Source organism: Lethenteron reissneri, chromosome 2 (genome assembly GCF_015708825.2).
Source record: "Lethenteron reissneri isolate LAM-NWPU_2019-01 chromosome 2, ASM1570882v1, whole genome shotgun sequence".
Lineage (NCBI taxonomy): Eukaryota > Metazoa > Chordata > Hyperoartia > Petromyzontiformes > Petromyzontidae > Lethenteron > Lethenteron reissneri.
The window spans coordinates 1,784,608-1,806,299 of record NC_083780.1 but is presented as its reverse complement, the minus strand read 5'-3'; the positions used below and the strand labels follow the sequence as shown (position 1 = coordinate 1,806,299).

Genomic DNA, 21,692 nt, shown 5'->3' with positions numbered 1-21,692 from the left:
GCGTGCTTTTAGATGCACTTCTGCGGCCGTCTGGGACTCTTGCTTCCGATATTAGGAAGCCACTGGAGACATGCACTTTGAAATCATCTTTATTGAAAACGAATTTCTTTAGAACTGCGTTTTGTGTTAAGTTTGTCCCTCCCCGCACCTCTGATTCGCGCGGTTGGCTACATACGGTGCGAAAGAAGTTCTACATACATACAGCACATGCAGTGTGGAGTGCTTGCTGGCAGGTCACTGGCCAGCATCCAGGTGTTATGGGTTGACTAAGATGTAACCACAAAGACAAAACATCCCCCTCGTAGCCTTAACAAGTGCTGTTAGTGAACCACATACCCATTTGCACCCACATACACATGCAGCCTCATACACCCATGCAACTTTACACCTGCACACAGCTGTATACAATTTGGACGTCCAACATCAACATGGTGACAAGTACTCTCCAACATCAACATGGCTACAAGTACTCGCACACCCATGCACCTGGAATCGAATCTGTCCAGAGCCACACAGCCTCACCTTGTCTCACACTACAGCAGCAGCTGAGGTACGGTATTCCCTTGTAATTCACGAACGTCCTATGCACGATTTTGCCTATCCGTGAATCGCATCTGGAACTGTACACGGCTGCATCGAGAGAGAAAGTGATGCGATAAAGTGATGAGAGATCGTGTTGATGCCACGCATCATAATTTCAGGTTAGTTCATTCATAAACTATTTGTGATAGCTTATTTATATATTTTGTAGGACCAATATAATTATCCATGAAATTTTCTATTCACGAGCATATCCAGAACATATCCCTTGCGAATAAAGAGGGTACGCTGTACAGCTAATGGCACGGATCTTCACTTCCCCTCTTCCCCCCCCACCTTCTCGCCTCAGGTAAAGAACATCATCTACCACGCTGTGAAGGATGCCATTGCCACACTGCAGTCCCACGACACCAAGAGTGAGAACTGAAAAACCACAAGTGTGGATTGCAGCAGGGGCGAGTGCAGTGGGGGAGCCGCATGGTGGGGGGGGGGGGTCTTCTCCCCACGCTCGGACTCATTCGGCTAGACTCCCTCTCCCCTGCCACTAGGGCGGGAGAGGGAGGTGTGACCTCGTTAGTGTCGCTGATGAGGTGCTGATGAAAGGGACTTGGGAGTGAGCACACATGAGTGAACACCCCCTCATGCACGCTATTGGCTATTGCTACACATCGTGCCCCCCATTGCACCCGTCACATTTACCACATACGCATGTACCACAAGCACCGATCAACACTGTACTGCACGTTGTAACCGGCAAAGCCTACCACACAAAGACACTGCACCTCACAGAACATTAAATCCACAGTTATCCCACACACATAGAACTCCATGATTAAAACGCCGTCCTACCTCCACACCCAGTGCAACACGTTGAATCCCCTCCCCCACACAGACATGACAAACGCGGAGGTCACGCCCCTTTTGATGCCACCGTTCCTCACACCTGCTGGTTGCCTTGCCGCAGAGCCAGGTGGCATTGCCCACTGCTCGGGACGTGTATTTTATATCGCGAATCCAACATTAAGTGATTTGAAGCCAAGTGAGGAGGAGTGTGATCATTGTACCTAGTCGAGATGTGAACCTGTGTATCCAGACGCACACCAAACAAGATGCACGTGTATGTGTGTAGTCTGACAACCGAATTCACAGCTGCTGACATTGCCAGGTGCCACGGTGAGAAAGGCCACGGTGAGAAAGGCCCCGCCTTTGCCAATTGATCAGGTGTCGTGAAAAAACGCAACCCAAAATAAAACTGTGGCTTACAGCTGTGTTTTAAGAGTCATTCCGCATTGTCCAAGGTTTCTGTAGAAATGCCCAGCGCGTGGACGACATCGTACTCCAACACAAGCTGAAAGAGGCTAGAGGAGCAGTTTGGTTTTTGCTTATTATTGCATCTTGCTGTGAATCAGGAATTGGGATGTGGGCCCCATGCCACTGATCCGAAATCAACCACCCAGGTGAAGAATAATGCATCTCCCATGAAGCTGGGGTGGGTTGGAGCCAGGGTTAGGGGAAAGGATGAGTTCTGGTAGGGTATGGGATGTACACAGTAGAAGTTTTGGGAGTTTTTTTTTATTATATATAAAGTGTACATGTCAAAGATTAATAAAATGTCAAGTAAAATCACAGGTTGCTGTGTTGGAGTCTGCCAGTGTGTCATCTTCATCCAACCGTGCCAGAGGAAGACCTGTCAGATTGAGCTGCTAGCTTGGGCAGCCACTCACACGCGAGTCATTTTTAATTCAAAATCAAGTGGGGGGCCCGTTTCAGCTAATTTATTTAAGGATGGCAGGGTCTTGATGTACATGACACGCTTACACCGACAATTCCTACACCATAAATGTAAAGAAACATTTGTGAGCATACGCATAGTGTGTGTATATGTGTTTGAATACTATATATAGGGGTGCATTAAAGAAATAAGCAAACCATAAAAGAAACAGCTTAGGGATGGTAGATATCCAGGCTGTCGCAGCATTCTGAAGCGTCTAACACGATACATTTATAACCACACCCCATGATCGCGTGGCTCCAACTTGAGATGTAACAATTCACAGATTCAAATCAATTCTTATGCACCCACTGCATTCTGTAAGAATGTGAGATGTGTTTCTCCACACACCCTCCCACTGCAGATTCAACAGTTGTGCAACTTTAGATTCTACATATTCACAGCTCCCCCCATGGATTAACACGGCTACACCAATAAAGAACCTCTCGATTCCATTATCGACTCTGCATGGACTACAACGTAAAAATATAGACCTTTGAGACAAATTCATGACCACACAACAGGATAACTCATTAAAAATCACGACTGAATCGTTACAGGCTCTAAACCGGAATTGTCCATGGAGAGTTCAAAACTGCGTGTGTCGTCCTCTGTGAAAGCCATGGGAAATGTAATGGGGGTGACAATTGGCACTCGCAGAATCCTGTGACGAGTTGCATAAAATTCCTGAAGGGGAAATCCTCGCTTGCTTCACGTCGATATACATTGCAAACCGAGGGGAAATATCACTGGACACGTTTCATATAACTGACCTCTGGAATCCCATAATGGAATCACACATTCATCTGAGCAACATTTTCTTTACTCGGCAGACAGGATCATGGGATTAACGCCGAAGGGTCGTTGGCTTGTGTGAGTATCGCTCAATGTCACCAAATCTGTCAAGCGCTCAAATTTGGCAAAGTAGATCCAGTGACCCGGTCTTACGGGGAACACGATATTCTATTGAAGACTGACCGTGACACTTTTTTCTGAATTGAGATACTCGACTCAAGATCGTGTTTACAAACTGATTTCCTTGAGCTAAATATCGATTCTTAACACCCTGTGGTCCCAAGTCTCACCACCCCGTAGAGACGGGGACACTTGAGTCTCAAGACCAAAATTCTCCCGAATCTTAAAATTGAGTGACCTCCAAACTATTGTTTCACTCGAAAGCACAGCTCTACACCGATATCAACCCACACTCACTACTACTCTTTGGTACTTGCGATTAACATGGGAAAAAAACACAAATGGGGCTTTTAAAATTATACAATTGCACAGCCTCTTTCTCTCAACATTCCATACCACTTCAAGAAGAAATGGCGACTGAAGGCTAAAGGTTGATATGAAGCCACTGGGGAAATGCGCTGGTAGACAGAAAGACAACATAATACGTGTTACGTGTATACACGCATACAAGAAAAAAGCTGACACGGATAACAATGATCGTGTAAGGTGGGTAACACCGCGCATGTCCACACGTTACGCGCCACCTGTTACACCACTGGTAACTACACGTGTGCATGGGTAACACGGATAAAAACACTTGTACAGGTAACATAACACCGGGGGTAAGGCACTTGGGAAGACTTCAGATAAAACCCCCAAACACACCAGCGTTTGTCCTTTAAATACAAAACAGAATCAGAATATTCATACTGGAGGAATCCACAGAGCTATAAAGCTCTTTTTCACAGATGTCATCGACATCTGTCCAGTAAACATCCCGCAACTAAGAATCTACGATTGTCAAGTGAGGCGAGCGTTTAAAGAACCCAGACTAAAGCCTCGTCATCACCATTATAATTAATTCAACTCAGTATCTTATCAACACCCTATTGTGGGTAACAGCTGCAGCCATTTGCCACGAAGCGGCGGTGACATTACCGGCGCTTGTGCCTGGCTACGTGCACTTTTAGGCCATGTGAAGCGTCGAAGGCTCGCTAGCAGGAGGTCACGGACAGACCCACGTGCTGTGGGTTCACTGAAGCTCTCCGATTCAGAGGAACTCATCTCTCATCTGGCAACACTGCTTCCGGGTTAAGGCGAAAGAACGGGAGGCCAGTTTCCATTGGCGGGCAGAGCTGGTATCCACTGGCTCGTAGGCATTGGTAAATACTGGTAAGCATTGATTGGTGGACAACACTTGTAGGCATTGGTAGGCACTGGCTGGTAGAACTCTAAGGCACTAGCTAGTTGGCACTGATAAGCGTTAATTCGTAGCCCCTTGCTGGCAGAAACTTGCAGAAACTTGTAGGCTTTGGCTGATAGACACTGGCTGGTAGACCAAGGGAGGCACTACCTGGCAAGCACCAACTGGTAGTCACTGGTAGGCACTAGTTCAGGTGTGGGACCAAAAAGACTGTGTGGCAACATCGGCAGGAGCAGGTCCGGTGCACACCACTGTCAAAGCACCTTCGCTGCCAACATCACAGGGGGTGGGGATGGGGCCCCCAACATCACGATGCCCCCCCTTTCTCCCTGGCCCCCCCGCCCTGCGGGCCTCAGCGTGTCTCAACTCGTCTCCACAGCCAGGTCAGTCTGTGTCTCCTGCTCTCTCGCTCCACGGGCCTGTGTGCCCGGTGCTCTGCAAGCGTCGGTCTGTGTGTATTGCTCTCGCAATATGTAGGTCTGCGTGTCCTGATCTCTGTACGCGTCGGCGTGTGCGTCGGGCTCCCTGGACGAGTCACTCCGCACGTCTCGATCTTTAGGTGATGCATCATCTTGTTGTGCACACCACTCTCTGGGTGCGTCGGCCTTCGCATCCTGTTCCCGAGGTACGTCGGTCTGTGTGTCGTCTTCTCGAGACAACACGGTCTGTGTGGACTGTTCCTTCGTCCTCTTTTGATGCCCACACTGTTGGCTGACCACGTCCTCTTTCCCATTTGCATCCCCCGTCACCCTCTCCAATTCGGTGTCTTTCCCTCCAGCGTCATCTGTGATCTTCTCCCTGTCTTTCTCCCTTATTTTCTTCCGATCTCTCCCTCCATTATTCCCCTCATCTCTCTCCCCATCTTCCTTCCCACCTGTCTCTCCGTCATTCTTCGCAATTTTCTCCCCTTCTCTCTCCCCGTCTCCCTCTCCGGCACGTTTCATTCCCTGCCCCACATGGTGCCCTGCGCAGTGTCCGCCATCTCCCTCTACGTCTCCATTGCTGACATTCTGCCCAGCCGTTTCGCGCTCCAGGTAGTACACGTTCACCAGGTTTCGCCGCAGGCGGAACGTGTAGTCGGCGTCACCGTGACAATGCCGGTCGCAGAACACGCACATTCCCCGTGTCTGTAGCGGCGGCGGTGGCACGGGCCCCCTGGGGGTCACAGGAGACCGCCCAGGCGACGGCCTCAGCCAAGGTAGCGGCAGCATCGGCCCCTTCTGCAGCGGCTCCGGCGGCAGTGGCAGCGCCGCTGGTGGTGGTGGTGGTGGTATCGGCACAACCTCCGTCGTCAGTTGAGATATGATTGGCGTCACATTGCAGACTCCTCCCAGATCCGGCTTCTGCTCAAACGCCTGGCGCCGGCGCCGGCAGCGCCGCCGCTCGCTCTTCCTCCTCGCTCGCGCTTCTTCTTCCTCTCCCGTCCTCTCCTTCTCGTCATCGTCAAAGCAGCGCTCGGGCGATGACCTTCCATCGTGGCTGTGGATCCCCTCGTCCTCGTCCATCTCCCCACGCCCCTCGTCTCCGCTGGTGCGCGGCCGCCCCTCCTGCTGCTGGTGGGCGGTGCTGTAATCGTGTCGTGTAAATGGGCCGTCCGAGTCCAGGGAGAGCGGCGACTCCATGCCGTCATCGCTCGGTGTAGAGGGAGGCGCCGTTGCCACTGCTGCAACAGCCTCCCGGCACTGTCGGGCGCCGCACAACTCCGTGCCGACCTTCAACCAGCTTGCGCCGTCGAAGGCACCGCTGCTGTGGACGTAGCTGCGCTCCCGCCGGACCAAGTAGCTGCGTAGGTGGTACAGGCGATGCAGGTGCTGTTGCTGCTGCTGTAGCTGTTGGCGGTGGTCGACCCTCTGCAGCTGCAGGGCGCGAGCGAAGGCGTCGCTCATGCGAGGCCCCCCCCGGTCCTCGTCGCTGCCCGGTTGATTCCAGCCGGTTCTGCCGCTGTTAGGCTCCGGTGCAAATCGGCACAGGAAGCCGACTCCGGCAGCACCGCTCGGGCCGGCGCAGGTCGCTAAGTGTGAGCGCGCACCGGAAATTGGAGGTGATGGCGCGGGTGGGGAGCCCGCTGCTGGCATCTCCTCGGCTCTCGCCGTGACTACAACCACCGCCGCCGTCGCTGCCACAGCTCCCTCACAGCTAGCTGGCTGTGGCTTTGAATCCGGGGACTCCACTGGGCCGCAATTTCTAGCCCAAGACTTGGCAACGGATTTGCGGCCACCATTGATTTTTCGTTTGGGCGCACGCTTCGCTGGGACCCTGCGGGGGCGGCTGGAGGTGACGGCATCTGCTGGTTTCAAAGTCGACTGCAGCGACCCCTCCTCATCGTGCATGCAAAGCGCCGGCGGCGATTGGCTGCGCTTGCCGGAAAACGCCTGCGGCTTATCTGAGAGGCGGCGTCTCTGTGCTGCCCTCGTTTGCTTCCCACTTGCAACCGAAGTCGTCGCCTCCGGCTTCAGCGAGAAGTACGGCGGCTGATGTCGCAGCGGTGAAAGCGCAGGCGGGTGGGGCACTTCCGGCTGTGATTTTGGAACCGGCAGCTCCACTTCCGGCACTTGCTTCACGGGTGACGTCGCTTCCTGCGTGCACTGCACTAGGGACGTCACTTCCTGCGTGGGGTTTGTCAGAAACGTTACTTCCTCCGCCTGTTTCACCAGCAACGTCACCGCTCCCGTGCTGTCATTCACTTCCTGGTTTTTCAAAGGTATCGGTAAAACTGGTGGCGTCACTTCCTGTTTAATAACTCCTGCTGCTAGTATTGCTTCCTGCGTGAGCGGCGGTGATGTTGATGATGGTGGCAACGGTGGCTCACTCGCTCTCTCACACGATGCTGCTTCCCCTTCCTCATCTGCTGCCAGCATCACCACAACATTGGCCTTGCTTCTGCGGCCTCTCCTTCGACTCGGAGGGCACGCTGCTGTGGTGGCACCCTCTCGGCCGTTCACCTCGTTTGTATCGTCACCACCAGAAGTCGTCTTGCGCTTGCGTGTGGGAGGCACCGCCTCGATCTTCTCGCTATTCCTCTGCTGCTTCTTCCGGCTGTAACCTCCCCCACGGTTCTCCATCACCACTGATTCCGCCTTCTTCCTGACGGTCGCTTTGAGCTTTTTCGCATTTTTCCCAACAACCCCTTTGACATGCTCGCTCTCATTGCGGAGCTTTTTGACACCCTCATCATCGCCCTTCTGCTCCTCTTCCTTGCTCTTCCTCTTCCTGCCCCGACGCCGACTCCGCCCGACAGGCGCCTCAGCCTCCATTGCGAGGGCGGCCATCTTGAGGCTGGGCCGCCTACCCCTCCTCTTCGCGGCCTTCACAATGGACGACGTCACCTCCTCGCACTCCAGCTCTGCACCCGCTTCCTCCATCATAGCTGGAGGAGGCCGCGGTGATGACGGAGAGGGCAGCGCCGGCTGCGATGCCTCCCTCCCCACCGCTGTCGCTTTCTCCTCGCACTTCACTTTCTTCTCCGGGGTCTCCTTAGCCGGCCCCATCACCCCCGGCGGCCCACCAGCCCTACCACGAGCCGCGACTGCTGCCGCCACTGCCCCTCCCTGCCGTTTTCTGCCCCTACCCTCCCTCTTAACGCCATTTACTTTTGCGGTGCAACAGCCGCCACCGCTGCCGGTGTCCGATTTACCGCACACAACGGACCGCTTGCTCGACGCTCCCTCCACCTTCACGCTTGTCGCTGACGACGACAATGCCGGAGGTGCCGGTGAAACCATCGGCGGTGGCGGCTGCTGCTGCCGAGCCGCGGTCACGACTGTGGTGGTGGTGGCTGCCATGGTGGCAGCGGTGGTAGCAGTGCCAGTGTAGGTGGGGTGCTTGGAGTGCAGGTGGTAGGTGAGGTTGCACTTCTTGGAGGCGGCGTAGGAGCACGCGGGACAGGGGAAGCGCCGTGGAGACGTGTGCAGCAATACGTGCTTCTTGTAGTTGCTGCGGTCGGCCGTGCGGTAGCCGCACTCGCCGCACACCAGTGGTTTGGGCCCGTCCGAGTGGACCTGCGCGCGGGGACCGGTGCACAGTTTCCATCGTGAGGCGAGGCTGGCGTTGAGATGCGCATACACACATACAAATGTTGAACTGCTAGCATGCCGTATGGAGCCAACCGTGCTAATCGGAGGCGACCGAATAGTTATAATGCAAAATAGTTATTTGTGTAGTTGTGGAAATACAATTAACTAAATAATAACCATCTGCTTCATTTATTTGGTTACTTATATTCTACATAATTACACAAATTACAATTTTGTGTTGCGTATAAAAGAGGTTTGCAGACTTGGACCCATATGTTAAAAAGAGTGTTTTTGTATTATCATTACTCTTATATAATGAACAATCAACAGAGATTTAACCGACAATGTTGTACTGTACTTGAGCATCATCTAGGTGCCCCCTTTCCCGTAGGTTCCACCCCCCTACGGCTTCACCTGTCTCAGGTGACGCGTCACTTCGTGCTGATTGGACGCGACGTAGGTGCACCGGTCGCAGTGGAAAGGCTTCTCGCCTGCAGAGGCAGAAGGAGAGTTTCATAGAGAACCCACCGTCCATGGTGGCACACATGGTGACACAGGACCATTTCAGAGAATGGCCACTGATGCTCACCATGCCTAGGAACCGAACTTAGAAACCCCAGGTTTGTAACGCAGTGTGCTAACCACTACACTACCACCATTCCTCACACACACACGTAGATTTAGACACAAATACACACGTAAAGACAAAGCACTCCCAGTGTAGTCTTAGCAGATTTTTGGGGCAAGTGCTTTTAAACGAGCACCTATGAAGGCCGGAATGGTATACAAGGGGGTGGATGGCTAGCACCAAGCCCGACTGCCTTTGTCTCCCCAGTGGCGTTGTTTACACACCACACCAGGTACTCATTTGATGCTGAGTCGACCTAGGGAAGCTGCCGGGCCGGTTAAGATAATATAATCGTCACTGGTGTTGGTGGCCGTGAGCCAGAATCCAAGTCAGGTCGCCTCATCCACAGACGCCAATCTTGATACTGCTGGTACCAGTCATCCGAAAGTCGAATCAGCTCCATGTTCTTCTGTACTATTTAGGGCCCCTTTATAACATATGCTACAGGCCCCACACTAGCTTAATCCGGCACTGACCAGCAGGTATAACCATGGCTGAAAAGGCTGGGAACTTTGTACGGAGCAAGAGGCTCATTAGCTTCCACACAATGTTACGCAGCAGATGAAAAGGTAATGTCGCTTGACTGATTGAGAGTGAGACCTTCATTGCCATACCGGAGCTGGTCATAAAGCACACTGTCCAGGTATGGAAACACCTCCACTCTCTCCACAACACCCATAGGGAATGGAGGGGCTGGAGTGTTTGGTACCATAAAATACCCACGCAGGTACTTTGCTCTTGTAGGGATGATGGTAAGGACACATCTCTTAGAAGCACGCTCCAAGCTCAGCAGTAGAGTCTCCATCTCAGTGTGACCAGCAATTACCAGATCATCAGCATAAATAACATGGTTGGACAATAGGGGGCCACATCCTTTGACCATATGCAAGCATCCATCAACCTCCCATTGTATCTGTAACAGATGAAAATTACTCTGGTGCAGCCAAGGAGAGCATCTCAAAATACATGGGCAGAGAAGATGTTAAATAGTGAATGGGCCAAAGGATATTGTTGTCACACCCTAAAGCGAACAAAAACGGATTCAATCTCCTTGCTACACAACATTACCTGGACATGGCCACCATGAGCGTCCTTAATGATTGTGAGCAGAGGGTCAGGGACCCTGAATGCATAAAGAATAACCCTGAACACTGGCCTATGGATGGTATCATAGACCTTGAGAGCAGATCAATACAGCAGAGTTGTAGGTTCTATTGAAATTTTCTATAGCTCTGCTGTAGCAGACAGACAAGAGAATATTGCGTCTGTGCAGGCCCACCACGGTCTGAAACCACATTGGGGCTCCGCAAGCCTCTCGCCCCTCGGCCTGTATACAATCGCAATCCTATCACAGCAGTTCGCTTGAGAGGTCATCTCTCTCTGGTGCTTTACCTGGCCTTAGACTGTACATCACCCTTCATACTTGCTGAATAAATGGTACATCAGCCAGCCACTCACAGGAAGCGGCTACTCCCTCCCATATTGGAGACAATGCAGCCTCAGCAGGGTCAACCCAATCTTGCTCCGTGATTTTATCCGAGCTAAGGGGGTTTTTTTCCCCTTCTCCAATACCTAACATAAATATTCTCGCTTGCAACCTTCATCCATAAGCCGACACCAGGCTATTGTGGGTTTCAATGGGGTCCTTAGGTGGACACTTACTATCTACTTGTCATCTTACAGATGACAAGTTGATAGTAAGTGGGCAGACCAGCTCTGCGGTCAGTCCTGGTGTCAAGGATATGGGCTGGAATTCACTGCTCCATCACGATACAGAGTCCAGTAGATGCTCTTGCCAAAGCAGGCTATGCCAAATGGGCTTTGGCCTGAATACGTCACAGGCGCCTGTCCCCCACACCCGGGTGTTTCTGGCACAATCTTAGTTTGGTATTTCCACCAAGGTTATGGTTACAAGCCCCTCGCACACACTAATACATGCGCACACACACTAATAAAAAACACACAACACGTAAAAATACCACTAATAAAGCAGTCACACACAAATGCATAAACACTGCCACAGACATAAAAACACAGACACATACAAATTCAATCTCTCTTTCAAAAATAGCACCAATAATTTCACCACATCACCTGTGCCAGGATAGGTGTACAAAAACACATTTACACAAAGCCACGTTACACAAACCTCACATTAAAATCACATTTAACTTAACTCTACAACACCAACACATTCCTCAGCCACTTACACGTAAGTTAAACTTAATTTTAAAAATTGAAACAGTATTTTAAACTATAAAAACTAAAAGAAATCACTTTTTTTTACCAAACATAGCTCTCACAGCTACAGCTTTACGCGAGAGCCACTCACCCGAGTGTATGCGCATATGGCGGGTGAGGTGAGTCTTCTGTGAGCTCGAGTAGCTGCAGTGTGGACACTGGTAGGGCCTTTCACCTGCACAAAAAATACAAACATCCCCATGTGGCATTCTGCGCACTCGTTACACGCGCAAAAGTGCTCGCCACAATACCTCGCTGATCTCGCCAGAGAATAAACCATCACGCAAACCCCGGTCATCCTCACGGCAGCGGTGCCTTTTGGCTGGCAATGGAATAAAGACGGTCACCACATCGCACGATTTCAGGTGCACTTCTGTGTCCTTCTGAAATGCTCTTCCTTTCGATATTAAGGAGCCACTGGAGCTATGCACTTTTAAAAATAGATTGAAAACGAATTTCTCTAAGAACTGATTTTTGTGTTTAGTTTCATGTCCTTCTCCCGCACCTGCGATTAGCACGGTTGACTAAGTATAGTTCGAAATAATTTTAACATACATAGATATATTCACAGACTGGAGAGAGTTTGCGTGCTGTTAAGGCCAGCGTGGTGCATGGGGGGACTATGTGGCCAACGGCAGTCCCAGCCACATGTCTCTCCAGTGCCGACACGTGACACACCGCACTGGGTACTCCTCGACTTAAACAGCACTAACATCCTCGTGGAGGCCCAGGAACTCGACACTGATGTGAGCCGTGAGTTAACATCTCGCCACCGTGGTGCCCACTGATAATGGCCATAGATTAGTGCGCTAATCACTCCACTACCGCACCAAAGACACACCTGTGTGTGTGCGCAGGTGCTGGAGGTAGTTGTTCTTGCGGTCCGAGTAGTAGCAGCAGGACCCGCAGGTGTACACTTTGCGCGGGAAGTGGTTGCGCAGGTGTTTCTTCCAGTGGTACTCGCTCACCGTGCTGTACAAGCACAGGACGCAGCGGAAAACTCGCTCGCTGCTCTGCACCGTCGCTCCTCCTTCAACTACCGGTGCCGAAGCTGGTGCGAGAACCGGCGCCGCCACCGCCGAGCGGTTCTCCCGGTTCTCACTGGGGCGCGGTTCATTGGGTTGGCGAAGGGGTGGCACCACCGGGCTCGGCGGCAGCGCTGCGCCGGCAACGCGCTCGTGGTGCTTGGGAGGGAGAAGTGCAGAGAGACAGAACGCACCGCTGATTTGACATTGTCCTGATTGCTTCACGCGATCCTGCGGTTATCCGTGATTTTGGCGACAAAAGGAACATCTCATCGTCCTTTTATAAAACTATATTTTTATTTTGCCAGGTAAGACCCGCTGAGCTATGTGGCTCTTTTTCAGAAATGACTTGGCCATAAATGATAACCCAACTAAGTGGCTTATCATGTGGAAATTTCTAGCAGCCAAATACTCTAAACACATGTTTCTAAATATGGAGGGGAAAACTAGAGGAGGACCCGGTGAAAAAAAATCCACGTGACCATGGGGAGAGAGACATGCAAACTCCAAATATACAGGTGTCAGTCAGGAGCAAACCCACAACCTGCTGCATACCAGGCAAGATCGTTAACATCTCGCCACCGTGGCACCACTATGTTTATAAGTAAACGTAGTGATGTGCCACGAAAGGTGGCACCATCATACATGGTAATATGACCAGATACTGTTGCACAAGGCCGTAGCCATGAAGTCAACATTGGGGGGGGACCAAATCTTCCAGGGGGTCTAGGGTCCCCTCCCAGAAAAAAAAAATCTAAATTTGAAAACTAATTTCCTGCCTAAAATATTAAAAAATTCACTAACACATGGGATGGACTTTTTATTTATTTTTTACAATGTCTAATATTGAATTGTATTACATTGCTCTGTTTTTTTCTTTTTTACCTTTTCTTGTTTCATTGTATGTAATGGAAGAGATTAGGGATTAATAAAGTACAACCATAACCACAATAATATAAACAGAAATCTATTTTATAACAATATATTGAGGGGGACATTTTGAGCATATTTTAATATTGAGGGGGATGTGTCCCCCCCAATATATATTATAATTACGGCCTTGCCATAGCACAACCAAGACGCAAGCACTCCCATAAACAGAACCATACAATCTGGCAGGACAAGGCACTGTGGCCCAATCACAGGTGTGACACAACCAGGCATACTGGACAATCAAAAAGAAAAACACAACCACACGCAACCACAAAACACTGCAGAATAACCGCACAGCGAGTCACAAGAATACAATGCGACATGACCACAGGTGAGGTGACCCGTGGGTGGGGATGAAACCATACAGAGTGACACAATACAAGTGGCAACACAGCAACACGCTGCTCGACAACCATATACAGAAACACACGAAGACAAAGCTCAAACTAGATCCGAAGCTTTCGTGACTGCAGGAATTACTCTTTGGTTCTTTCGGTAAAGTCACGTAGAAAGAAATAAAATAAAATAATAATAGAATACGACGTTTCGATTGTAACACAAGCCACCATCATCAGGTACAAATTAATGAGAAAACATAGTAAACTTGAAAATATAATGCAATACAACACAGAGAGTCAGTCAACACAAGAGTCAACACCCCCACCTGGTTGATTACGTTCTTCCAAAGATTTGCGGCCGCTATGGGCAGGAATTCCACACAACTCCCCCTCTGCCACCCCGCCTCTCTCTCTATTGAAGGCCTCGACACAGAGACATTGTCTTTCTGTGTGCCTATGTGTGTGTGTCTCTCTGTTTGTCTCTGTGCGAGTCTCTGCTTGTGTGTCCGTGTGTCTCCGTGTCTATGTTTTGTCTCTCTCTCAAATTTAGCAATCTTTGGAAGAACGTAATCAACCAGGTGGCGGTGTTGACTCCTGTGTTGGCCGACTCTCTGTGTTGTATTGCATTATATTTGCAATCGAAGCGTCGTATTCTATTATTATTTAATTTATTTCCGAAAGAACCAAAGAGTAAAGACAAAGTTCCCTCGCATAGCCTTATCAGACTGTTGGGGCAAGTGTTGTTAGCGAGCACCTATGAAGGCCGAAACGGTGGTTGGCCGACACCACGCCCAGCTGCCTTCGTCTCACTAGTGGCGATGTTTACACACTGTAACCAGGTATTCATTTGAGGCCCCGGCGACAATAGGGGGGGCCCAGGACCAGTTCAGATAATCAGCACTGATGTTGGCCATGAGTGGGAATCGAACTCGGATCGCTGGGTTTGTAGCGGAGCACGCTAACCGTTGTGCTACAGGCACACACACAGATGCAACGACACAATAATACGTTAACACACAAATGACCAGGCACGCACGAAGACACAACCACACACAGAGAACGCAACACCATGACAATGACGCAACGGCTGCACGTGCATACACCCACCAAAATCACCACTGCAACTATACACAACGGTAGCTGAAGGCGCTACACCCGCTCGTTAGGCGTGACGGTTAAACAGGGAGTTGCGGTGAGAGTTAGAGAGAGCAAGGCGGTGAGAGCGAAAGAGCGGGGAGGGCGGTGTGGCAGTACCTTGAGGTGCGCTAGGTAATGGTCGTAGCGATTCGTGTTATAGCCGCACTTCTCGCAGCGAATGGGACCACCCGCGGCCTGTAACAATGTGGCACAGAACACCCAACAACAACTATGAACACTCGTAACGGTGCGTGTGTGCGAGGATATGTGTGTGTGCAACTCTTTTTACGGGGAGCTGTAGTGCAGCTGTAGTGTAGACAAAAGTTCGATTCCCTCTTGTGACTAACATCAATGACGAATCACGTAACTGGAACTGGCCCTCTTCAAGGTTAACTCAGCCTCAAATAAGTACTTCATGCGATGTCTAGACATCAACACTTTGAGACAAATGCGGTCTGGCGTGGTGCAGGCCACCACATCCCCTCGTTTGCTGTATCAGCCTTAATAGGTGCTCGCTAACAGCACTTGCCCCAACAGTCAGTTATAGGCTATACTTGGGATCTTTGCTTTTGTCTCTTTCGTGTATGTGTGTTATTGTGTGTTTGAGTACTGTATGCGAGTGTGTGTGCGCATCTCACCGTGTGCGCTTGCGTGCGCACGTTCGTCTCACCCTGCTGCTCCAGCAGGTATTTTTTGGCTCCGTGGGAGCTGATGTGATGTCGGAACTCCGCCTCGGAGGTCGTCTACGTGGCACATCCAGGGGTGGCAGAACGCGTCACAACACGCGGGGGGCATCCATCCATTGCATCACACAACCACACACCGACCTCAGAGAACAACCCTAACATTCAGAAGGGGACCTCCCCCCTTCCTAGCAGGCATCTGCGCAGTCACACGGCAGCAGGGGATGGGCACGTAGAGAACCGGTGCCGCCACTTACCGTGAACTGACAGGGACGGCAGAAGAAGCTCTTCGGGCGCCGGGAACCCCTGGACCTCGCCTCACCACCGCTCCCCACCACCGCCTCGTCCTCCTCCTTCTCCACCGCCGTCACCACCACCGCTGCCGCCACCGCCGCACCACCCACGGGCAGCCCAGACTCTCCAGTCAAAGCCTGCTCCTCACCTGCCCGCGGCACGCAAGGCTCTACGGCCGTCAGCGGTTCCTGCACCAACATTGGTGGCCGAGAAGGAACAGGGGTGGCCGTGATTTTGCGGAAGTAACCAACAGCACTGCGCGCGCCCTCTTCCAGTTTCATCGCGGCCGGCACCGGCCCCGCCGCCGCTGCTTCCGCTGCTGCTGCCGCAGCCGCGGCCGCCTCCGCTGACGCGGCTGATGCGGCTGCAGCCGCCACTGCAGCTGCTTCGAGTTTTGAGAGCTCTTGGGCGAAGCGGTCGGGCAGCCGCAGGCTCATGCCGTTGTCATCGTCATCATCATCCGAAAGGGGCTTCATGAGACCTGAAGGAGACAGCGGCACAGCAACGACTGTTAAGCTCGTCGCCACGGCAACACGCGTGTTTACCATCAACGTTTTATCCGCTATTCGTAACATCACCGGTGGTCAAGACGCAAAACAGTGGCAGCCAAAGGAAGGAAGACACCGTAGAATTCTAGTGTTCCCTACTTTGTATACCAAATTATAATATTGATCTTTGTTTGGCATCTCAATAGCTGTTCAGACTGGATAAATCCAATGAACTATGAAGCTCTTTTTCACAGATGTCCAGTAGGGGCGGGTCAGCAAATTACAAGTTGTTTATCCAGGAAACCCTGACGGGGTCCCAAGACTCCTTTTCAGAGTACTGCTATATCTTGGAATATTTGGTAAATTCCTTGAGTAAGGTGTTTGATTTATAAGAGGGAGGAAACCGGAGGACCTAACGAAAACCCACCATGCAGACCAGGGGTATAACACTCACAATGCCACATGGGTAGATTTAAGAATCCATTGCCATGCTGCCATCTTGTAGTCACCTCGCAGCCTAAGCCTACAACAACGAGCAGTTTTCCATATAAGCACTAACCAGCCTAACAACCTGGTTTTTTCTCTTCCCTGATGACAGTGGACCATCTCAATCGTATCCGAACGACACATGGAAGGTATGGATATTTCCCTATAAATGGAACGTTAACTACTCACCAAATTGCGAACGCAGTGAGGTGCAAACCATCAGGCATATCTCCACTGTATTGACTGCCCTATACAACAGGCTAAGTCTGGTGGAACAAGTGGACTCCACTCAGCTACACTGGATGCAGCGGAATATCTTACGAAATTAAAAATACAATTGTAGCCTGTTACTTTTTTCTCAATGCCATAAGAAAGAAGAAGACTAACCAGCTCAGGCCTGCTTATCTTCCGAGATCAGGCACATTCTGAGTTATCTGGTGACTGGCAATCGATGCTTGTTCGGCGGCGAATTTGTCCTTCTCTGAGGTGCTGGTGCTCTCTGTTCATCTGGTGCTAATTACGGTGCCACCCACTCATCTGCCAATGCTACTCACCTCTTCCCCTTACGCCGCCACTGCCACCATCATCGTTGTCATCATCGTCATCGTCGTAACTCATGTCGACATCCGACATCAGCGCCAGTTCCGCCACCGTCTTCAGCTCGGCCATCAGGGGCCCCTCACTGGTGCCGCACTCGGTGGACGACGCCGCTGGGACCTCGCCGGCGTAACAGGCCATGCTCACCGCCCCCGAAGCCATCTTGGAGCCGGCTCTCGATGGAAGAAGTTTGGGACTCTGTGTGTGTGAGAGAGCAGGTGCAAACTTCAGCTGCAGTGCAGCAGTAAGAGAACAACTCAAGTACTTTGGACACAGCTATATAGGCATCATGGGGAAAACATGTAGAATATTTAATATTGATAAATTAGTGACATATGATATATGCGCCACTATTATCATACAAGGCTATCACAAATGCACTGTGTTTCAGGGATCGTATAGTTTGCAGTCGTGTCACAGTCCGGCGGCGCTGTTGCTATGGGTAATCATAACTGAGGAATTGAGACACTGTTGATTGAATAAAGTGGAAGGAAATGGAACAGAGGTATACACAGTCCAAGATGGACAAGGTAGTATTAGAAACATAATAACCACAGCATTATATCAATGTTATAGCAAAGCACAATGTCACAGAGTGAAGTAGCTTCATCACAGGTCACCAACACTCAGTAACGAGTAGAACGACAAAGAGAGGTAATATCCGACAGCCTGACACTGTAGCCTATCTCTTTAGGCCACAGTATGTCTCTGGACGATATATGTTGTCTCCAGGGGCTATAGACTTGGGTGGGGATTTGATACAGCTGTGCCTTGTTAACTGTGAGCCCAGTCAAGGCCCCATTGTCTGGGTAACACGTGTTCCCATCTGTTACTACTGCTGCTGTGGATGGTGCACGCATGGCCCAGCCACAGTAAGGGCATGGCTTGGGAATTGTGTGGCTAAGAGGTAGGACTCTAGCAAAAGAGGGCATGTGCCGTCGAGGACATGACTAAGATGCAATAAATCACCAGGCGATGGAAACAACCCATTACGGTAACACATTGATTTTCGTAGCTAACATAATAAATAATAGATTTTTTGGAAATTATATTGTCAAATTTCTGTCGTAAGACCCTCAACCACCCGAGACAGCCAAACAAATAAAATTGTCACACCGACAAGCGTTTATAGATGCACCAACATTAATGTTCCAGCTCACTCACCAGTTAGAGAAAGATCTTTACCACAGAACGTATCAGATATTAGATATCTAAAATACAAGCATGTACTGATTGGAGTTGTTAACTCGGTGATCTGGGTTACATGAAATGTCAAAGTATTACGACATTGGTTCAGTTAAACTGGACTGGTATCAAATACAATCAACTGAAAAAGCACAATGGTTTTAATTGAGAATATATAAGCGAAAGGGAGAAAATTGCACACCAAATATATTACGTCAAAGCCACATATTACACATGATAAACAACGAATCCAAAACAAAATTAAAACGAAGAGCATTTTGCACCTCGGTTCCCTGACGATTAATAGTTTCAGTTCAAATTCAGAATAAAAGGGGACAACTTTTAAATGTAAGTGCGTACAGTAACGTTACATACAGAGAAAACAAAACACTAAAAGAATAAACTTTGAAATGTGAGGTCACAGCCAACTCATCACATGACCTATCAACGGCATTGTCCAGATCCGAGGTCAATTACAATTTGAATAACTCCAGCATTGTTCGCCGAAATTACAATTACACTGCGATTGAGATTCACTACGAAAAAGCCAATCACTATTGTAATTCACTCGAGGCCTGGTTTGTCCCAGGACTTGACAACCGAATTAGAATGCAGGAAGAACACGGCCTGCGGAGGGCAAGGCCGCGAGACGGTTTAACTTACGAACGGCATGACCTTTACTGTACATGGGAGAGGTTTTAACGTTGTTGGTAAAAAATTGCTGTGAAAACTCAGGGCATGATGGCCAGAGGTACAGCCCGCTAATGTTAAGGCTTGCCGTAAAATAGGCATAACTTCTCAAGGACATGGCCCATTCAGGGCCTGGCCTGTACAACAGACGGGGTATATGCCCAACACCTTAGGGTGATGAAAGAAATTCATAATAGGCTTTACCCTTTCCGGCAATAATATAAGAGTTAAAATGTTCAAACACCAAATAGACATCAATTGCTACGAAGGATCCCCCCATCGATACAGCTCGGGTGGTTATGGCTAAAATGTGACTCGGGAAAGCGAAGGCAGGACTCAGAGAACGCAGTGGTCCATCTGGGGTGTTGGTGGGAGGGCATTTATAATATATAGATTTTTTTTTATTTAAACAGGGAATACACTTAAAATACTCGAGGTAGGGGCCCTATTTAATAAGCTTGTACACGTGGGCCTGCCTCGCCCATATATATACCTGTTGAACTGTCTGCATCCGCCTCTGCGGAGAGCTTTAACTTACACGCGGCATTGGCCACAACATAGGGGGACGATCTATGTGAAGGGCACGGCTCGAGGGCATTGGGTTGAACGCGGCACCACCACGCAGCCCTTTATGGCCAAGCGGCCCCTGAGCAGAGCCATGAATCCAAAACCACTACAAGTAAACCTCCTCCTCCATTCCGTCCCCACCACAGCCAAGCCTGGGGCGTAAACTCACCCATACTTCGCTTTCAACATTTCCCAAAACAACTAAACAACACCGAAACAACAACAATAAACATCGGCAAGGTAATTAATCAACAAGGGTTGACTTTTAAACTCAGGACGCAGGGCCCACGATGTCGTCGCGGTCTCGCCGTGACAAACAAAACTGCGTCAACTTTTCACAAGATCAAGGTTTTGCCTGCCAATTAGTTTGTTTTTCCCCTTTCCAGAGCACAACAACAAGACAAAACAATCTGTGTAAAACTGAAGAAGCGAGAGAGGAATTCGGGAAGCCGTCTCGAATTTCACGTCGGTAACAAAACGTTGTCGAGGTGGGGGGGGGGCGAAAGATTTTAAAATCTTAACTTAAAATAAAAGTTGCTTACGCGCAAACTACAGTTAAAGCAGGAGATTTGCAAGTGGATGAAGTTTCTTTCTCCTTCTATTCAAGTATCGATTTACCTCGCGCAAACAAACGAGCAGAGGCTGATAAATAATTAATGGCGTGGGGCGCTGTCCAGCGTTGGGGCCAGAGAACGACAACCCGCCGCCGCCTTGTTCACCACCGCCACCGCCACCACGTCTCGTCTCGACAAAAAGCCATGAGCGCAACCACTTCCACCGCCGCAACAACCACGGGCGATCGCGAAACGACGACTGCAACGTCGCTCAGTCGAGTTTCGAGCAACTTTGGCGAAGTTTGAACACTTTTATTTGTGTTTGATTTCACTGCCGCGACGGGATGGTGGAGGGGGTAAGAGGCGCCTTGTTAACGGACGGAGATCGCCAAACTACAACAAACTTCACGGGCAGCAACAACTACAACAACCGCGAGTGACTGTGACTCTCACCGCCGTGGGCCCTGGAAGAAGCCGGGGGTTTGATGGAGGAGATCCGCGGGGTTCTCCGCGCTCGCTCAACTCGGCCGCATTCCTTCACAGCGCCGCTTTGAGGGCTCCGCCATCACCGGGCGCCTCTGCCCATCTTCACTTCTGCCGATCTTCCGGAAGATATCTTCCGGAAGAAGAAGGGTCTTCGTCTTCCGGAAGATGCTACTGCCCGTTCGATTGACGCTTTCGTTGAAAATAACCTTCCGGAAGATGCTACTGCCCGTTCGATTGCCATTTCACGGGTTTCCAGAAGAATCTTCTGGAAGAGTGGGTGTCTTCCAGAAGATGCGTGGCTTGTCTGAGTTTGTCGTCTCTATTTGTTCTGGAGAAATCCGATGAGCTAATAAGCTCTTTTTTGTTACAAATTGTCCAGTAAAGGGGGGAGCATGGGGTCAGAAAGTTACAAGAAACAATACAAAACCACAGACATGAGTGCAAAGTATGTATAGGAACGCTAAAGCAAATCACCGAGTAATACAACAATAAAGTTTGACGGTACTGTAGTACCAATTGCATAAGTACAGAGGACATCGATTCCTGCCGATTCGTTACGAACGGCGAGTGGCATTTTCCGGTAGAAGCGGGCGTGTTGGCGTTGATTGGGGTGGTTGTTGAAAGTTGGTTTGTTGGGTTGGGGGTTGGGGTGTTGTGCTAGATGTTGGGTGTAGGGTGTTGTTGGGGTGTTGTGCTAGATGTTGGGTGTTGTGTTGGATGTTGGGTGTTGGATGTAGGGTGTTGTGCTAGATGTTGGGGTGTTGTGCTAGATGTTGGGTGTTGTGTTGGATGTAGGGTGTTGTGTTGGGGTGTTGTGTTGGATGTGCTATGCGTTTTGTTGGATGTAGGGTGTTGTGTTGGATGTAGGGTGTTGTGTT

The 21,692-nt window shown here is 50.2% G+C and overlaps 2 protein-coding genes across 2 annotated transcripts in view; one reads left to right on the top strand and one right to left on the bottom strand.

The window, feature by feature from the left end:
- Nucleotides 1–1,027, top strand: part of LOC133340535 (lysine-specific demethylase 3B-like) — a 55,153-nt gene extending 54,126 nt beyond the window's left edge. The window contains exon 21 of the mRNA XM_061548838.1: nt 890–1,027. Coding sequence (XP_061404822.1) covers nt 890–967 — 78 coding nt within the window. The 3' untranslated portion in view covers nt 968–1,027. The remainder of the gene's footprint in view (nt 1–889) is intronic.
- A 1,630-nt stretch (nt 1,028–2,657) lies between these two features.
- Nucleotides 2,658–21,505, bottom strand: REST (RE1 silencing transcription factor). The gene is made up of 9 exons (XM_061548830.1): nt 20,782–21,505; nt 17,290–17,530; nt 15,725–16,242; nt 15,423–15,527; nt 14,902–14,979; nt 12,193–12,535; nt 11,443–11,526; nt 8,897–8,973; nt 2,658–8,467 (listed from the first exon to the last, which is right to left on the bottom strand). The coding sequence occupies exons 2-9, from the start codon at nt 17,492–17,494 to the stop codon at nt 4,832–4,834; spliced, it is 5,046 nt and encodes a 1,681-aa protein (XP_061404814.1). The 5' UTR covers nt 17,495–17,530; nt 20,782–21,505; the 3' UTR covers nt 2,658–4,831.
- Nucleotides 21,506–21,692: the final 187 nt, after the last annotated feature.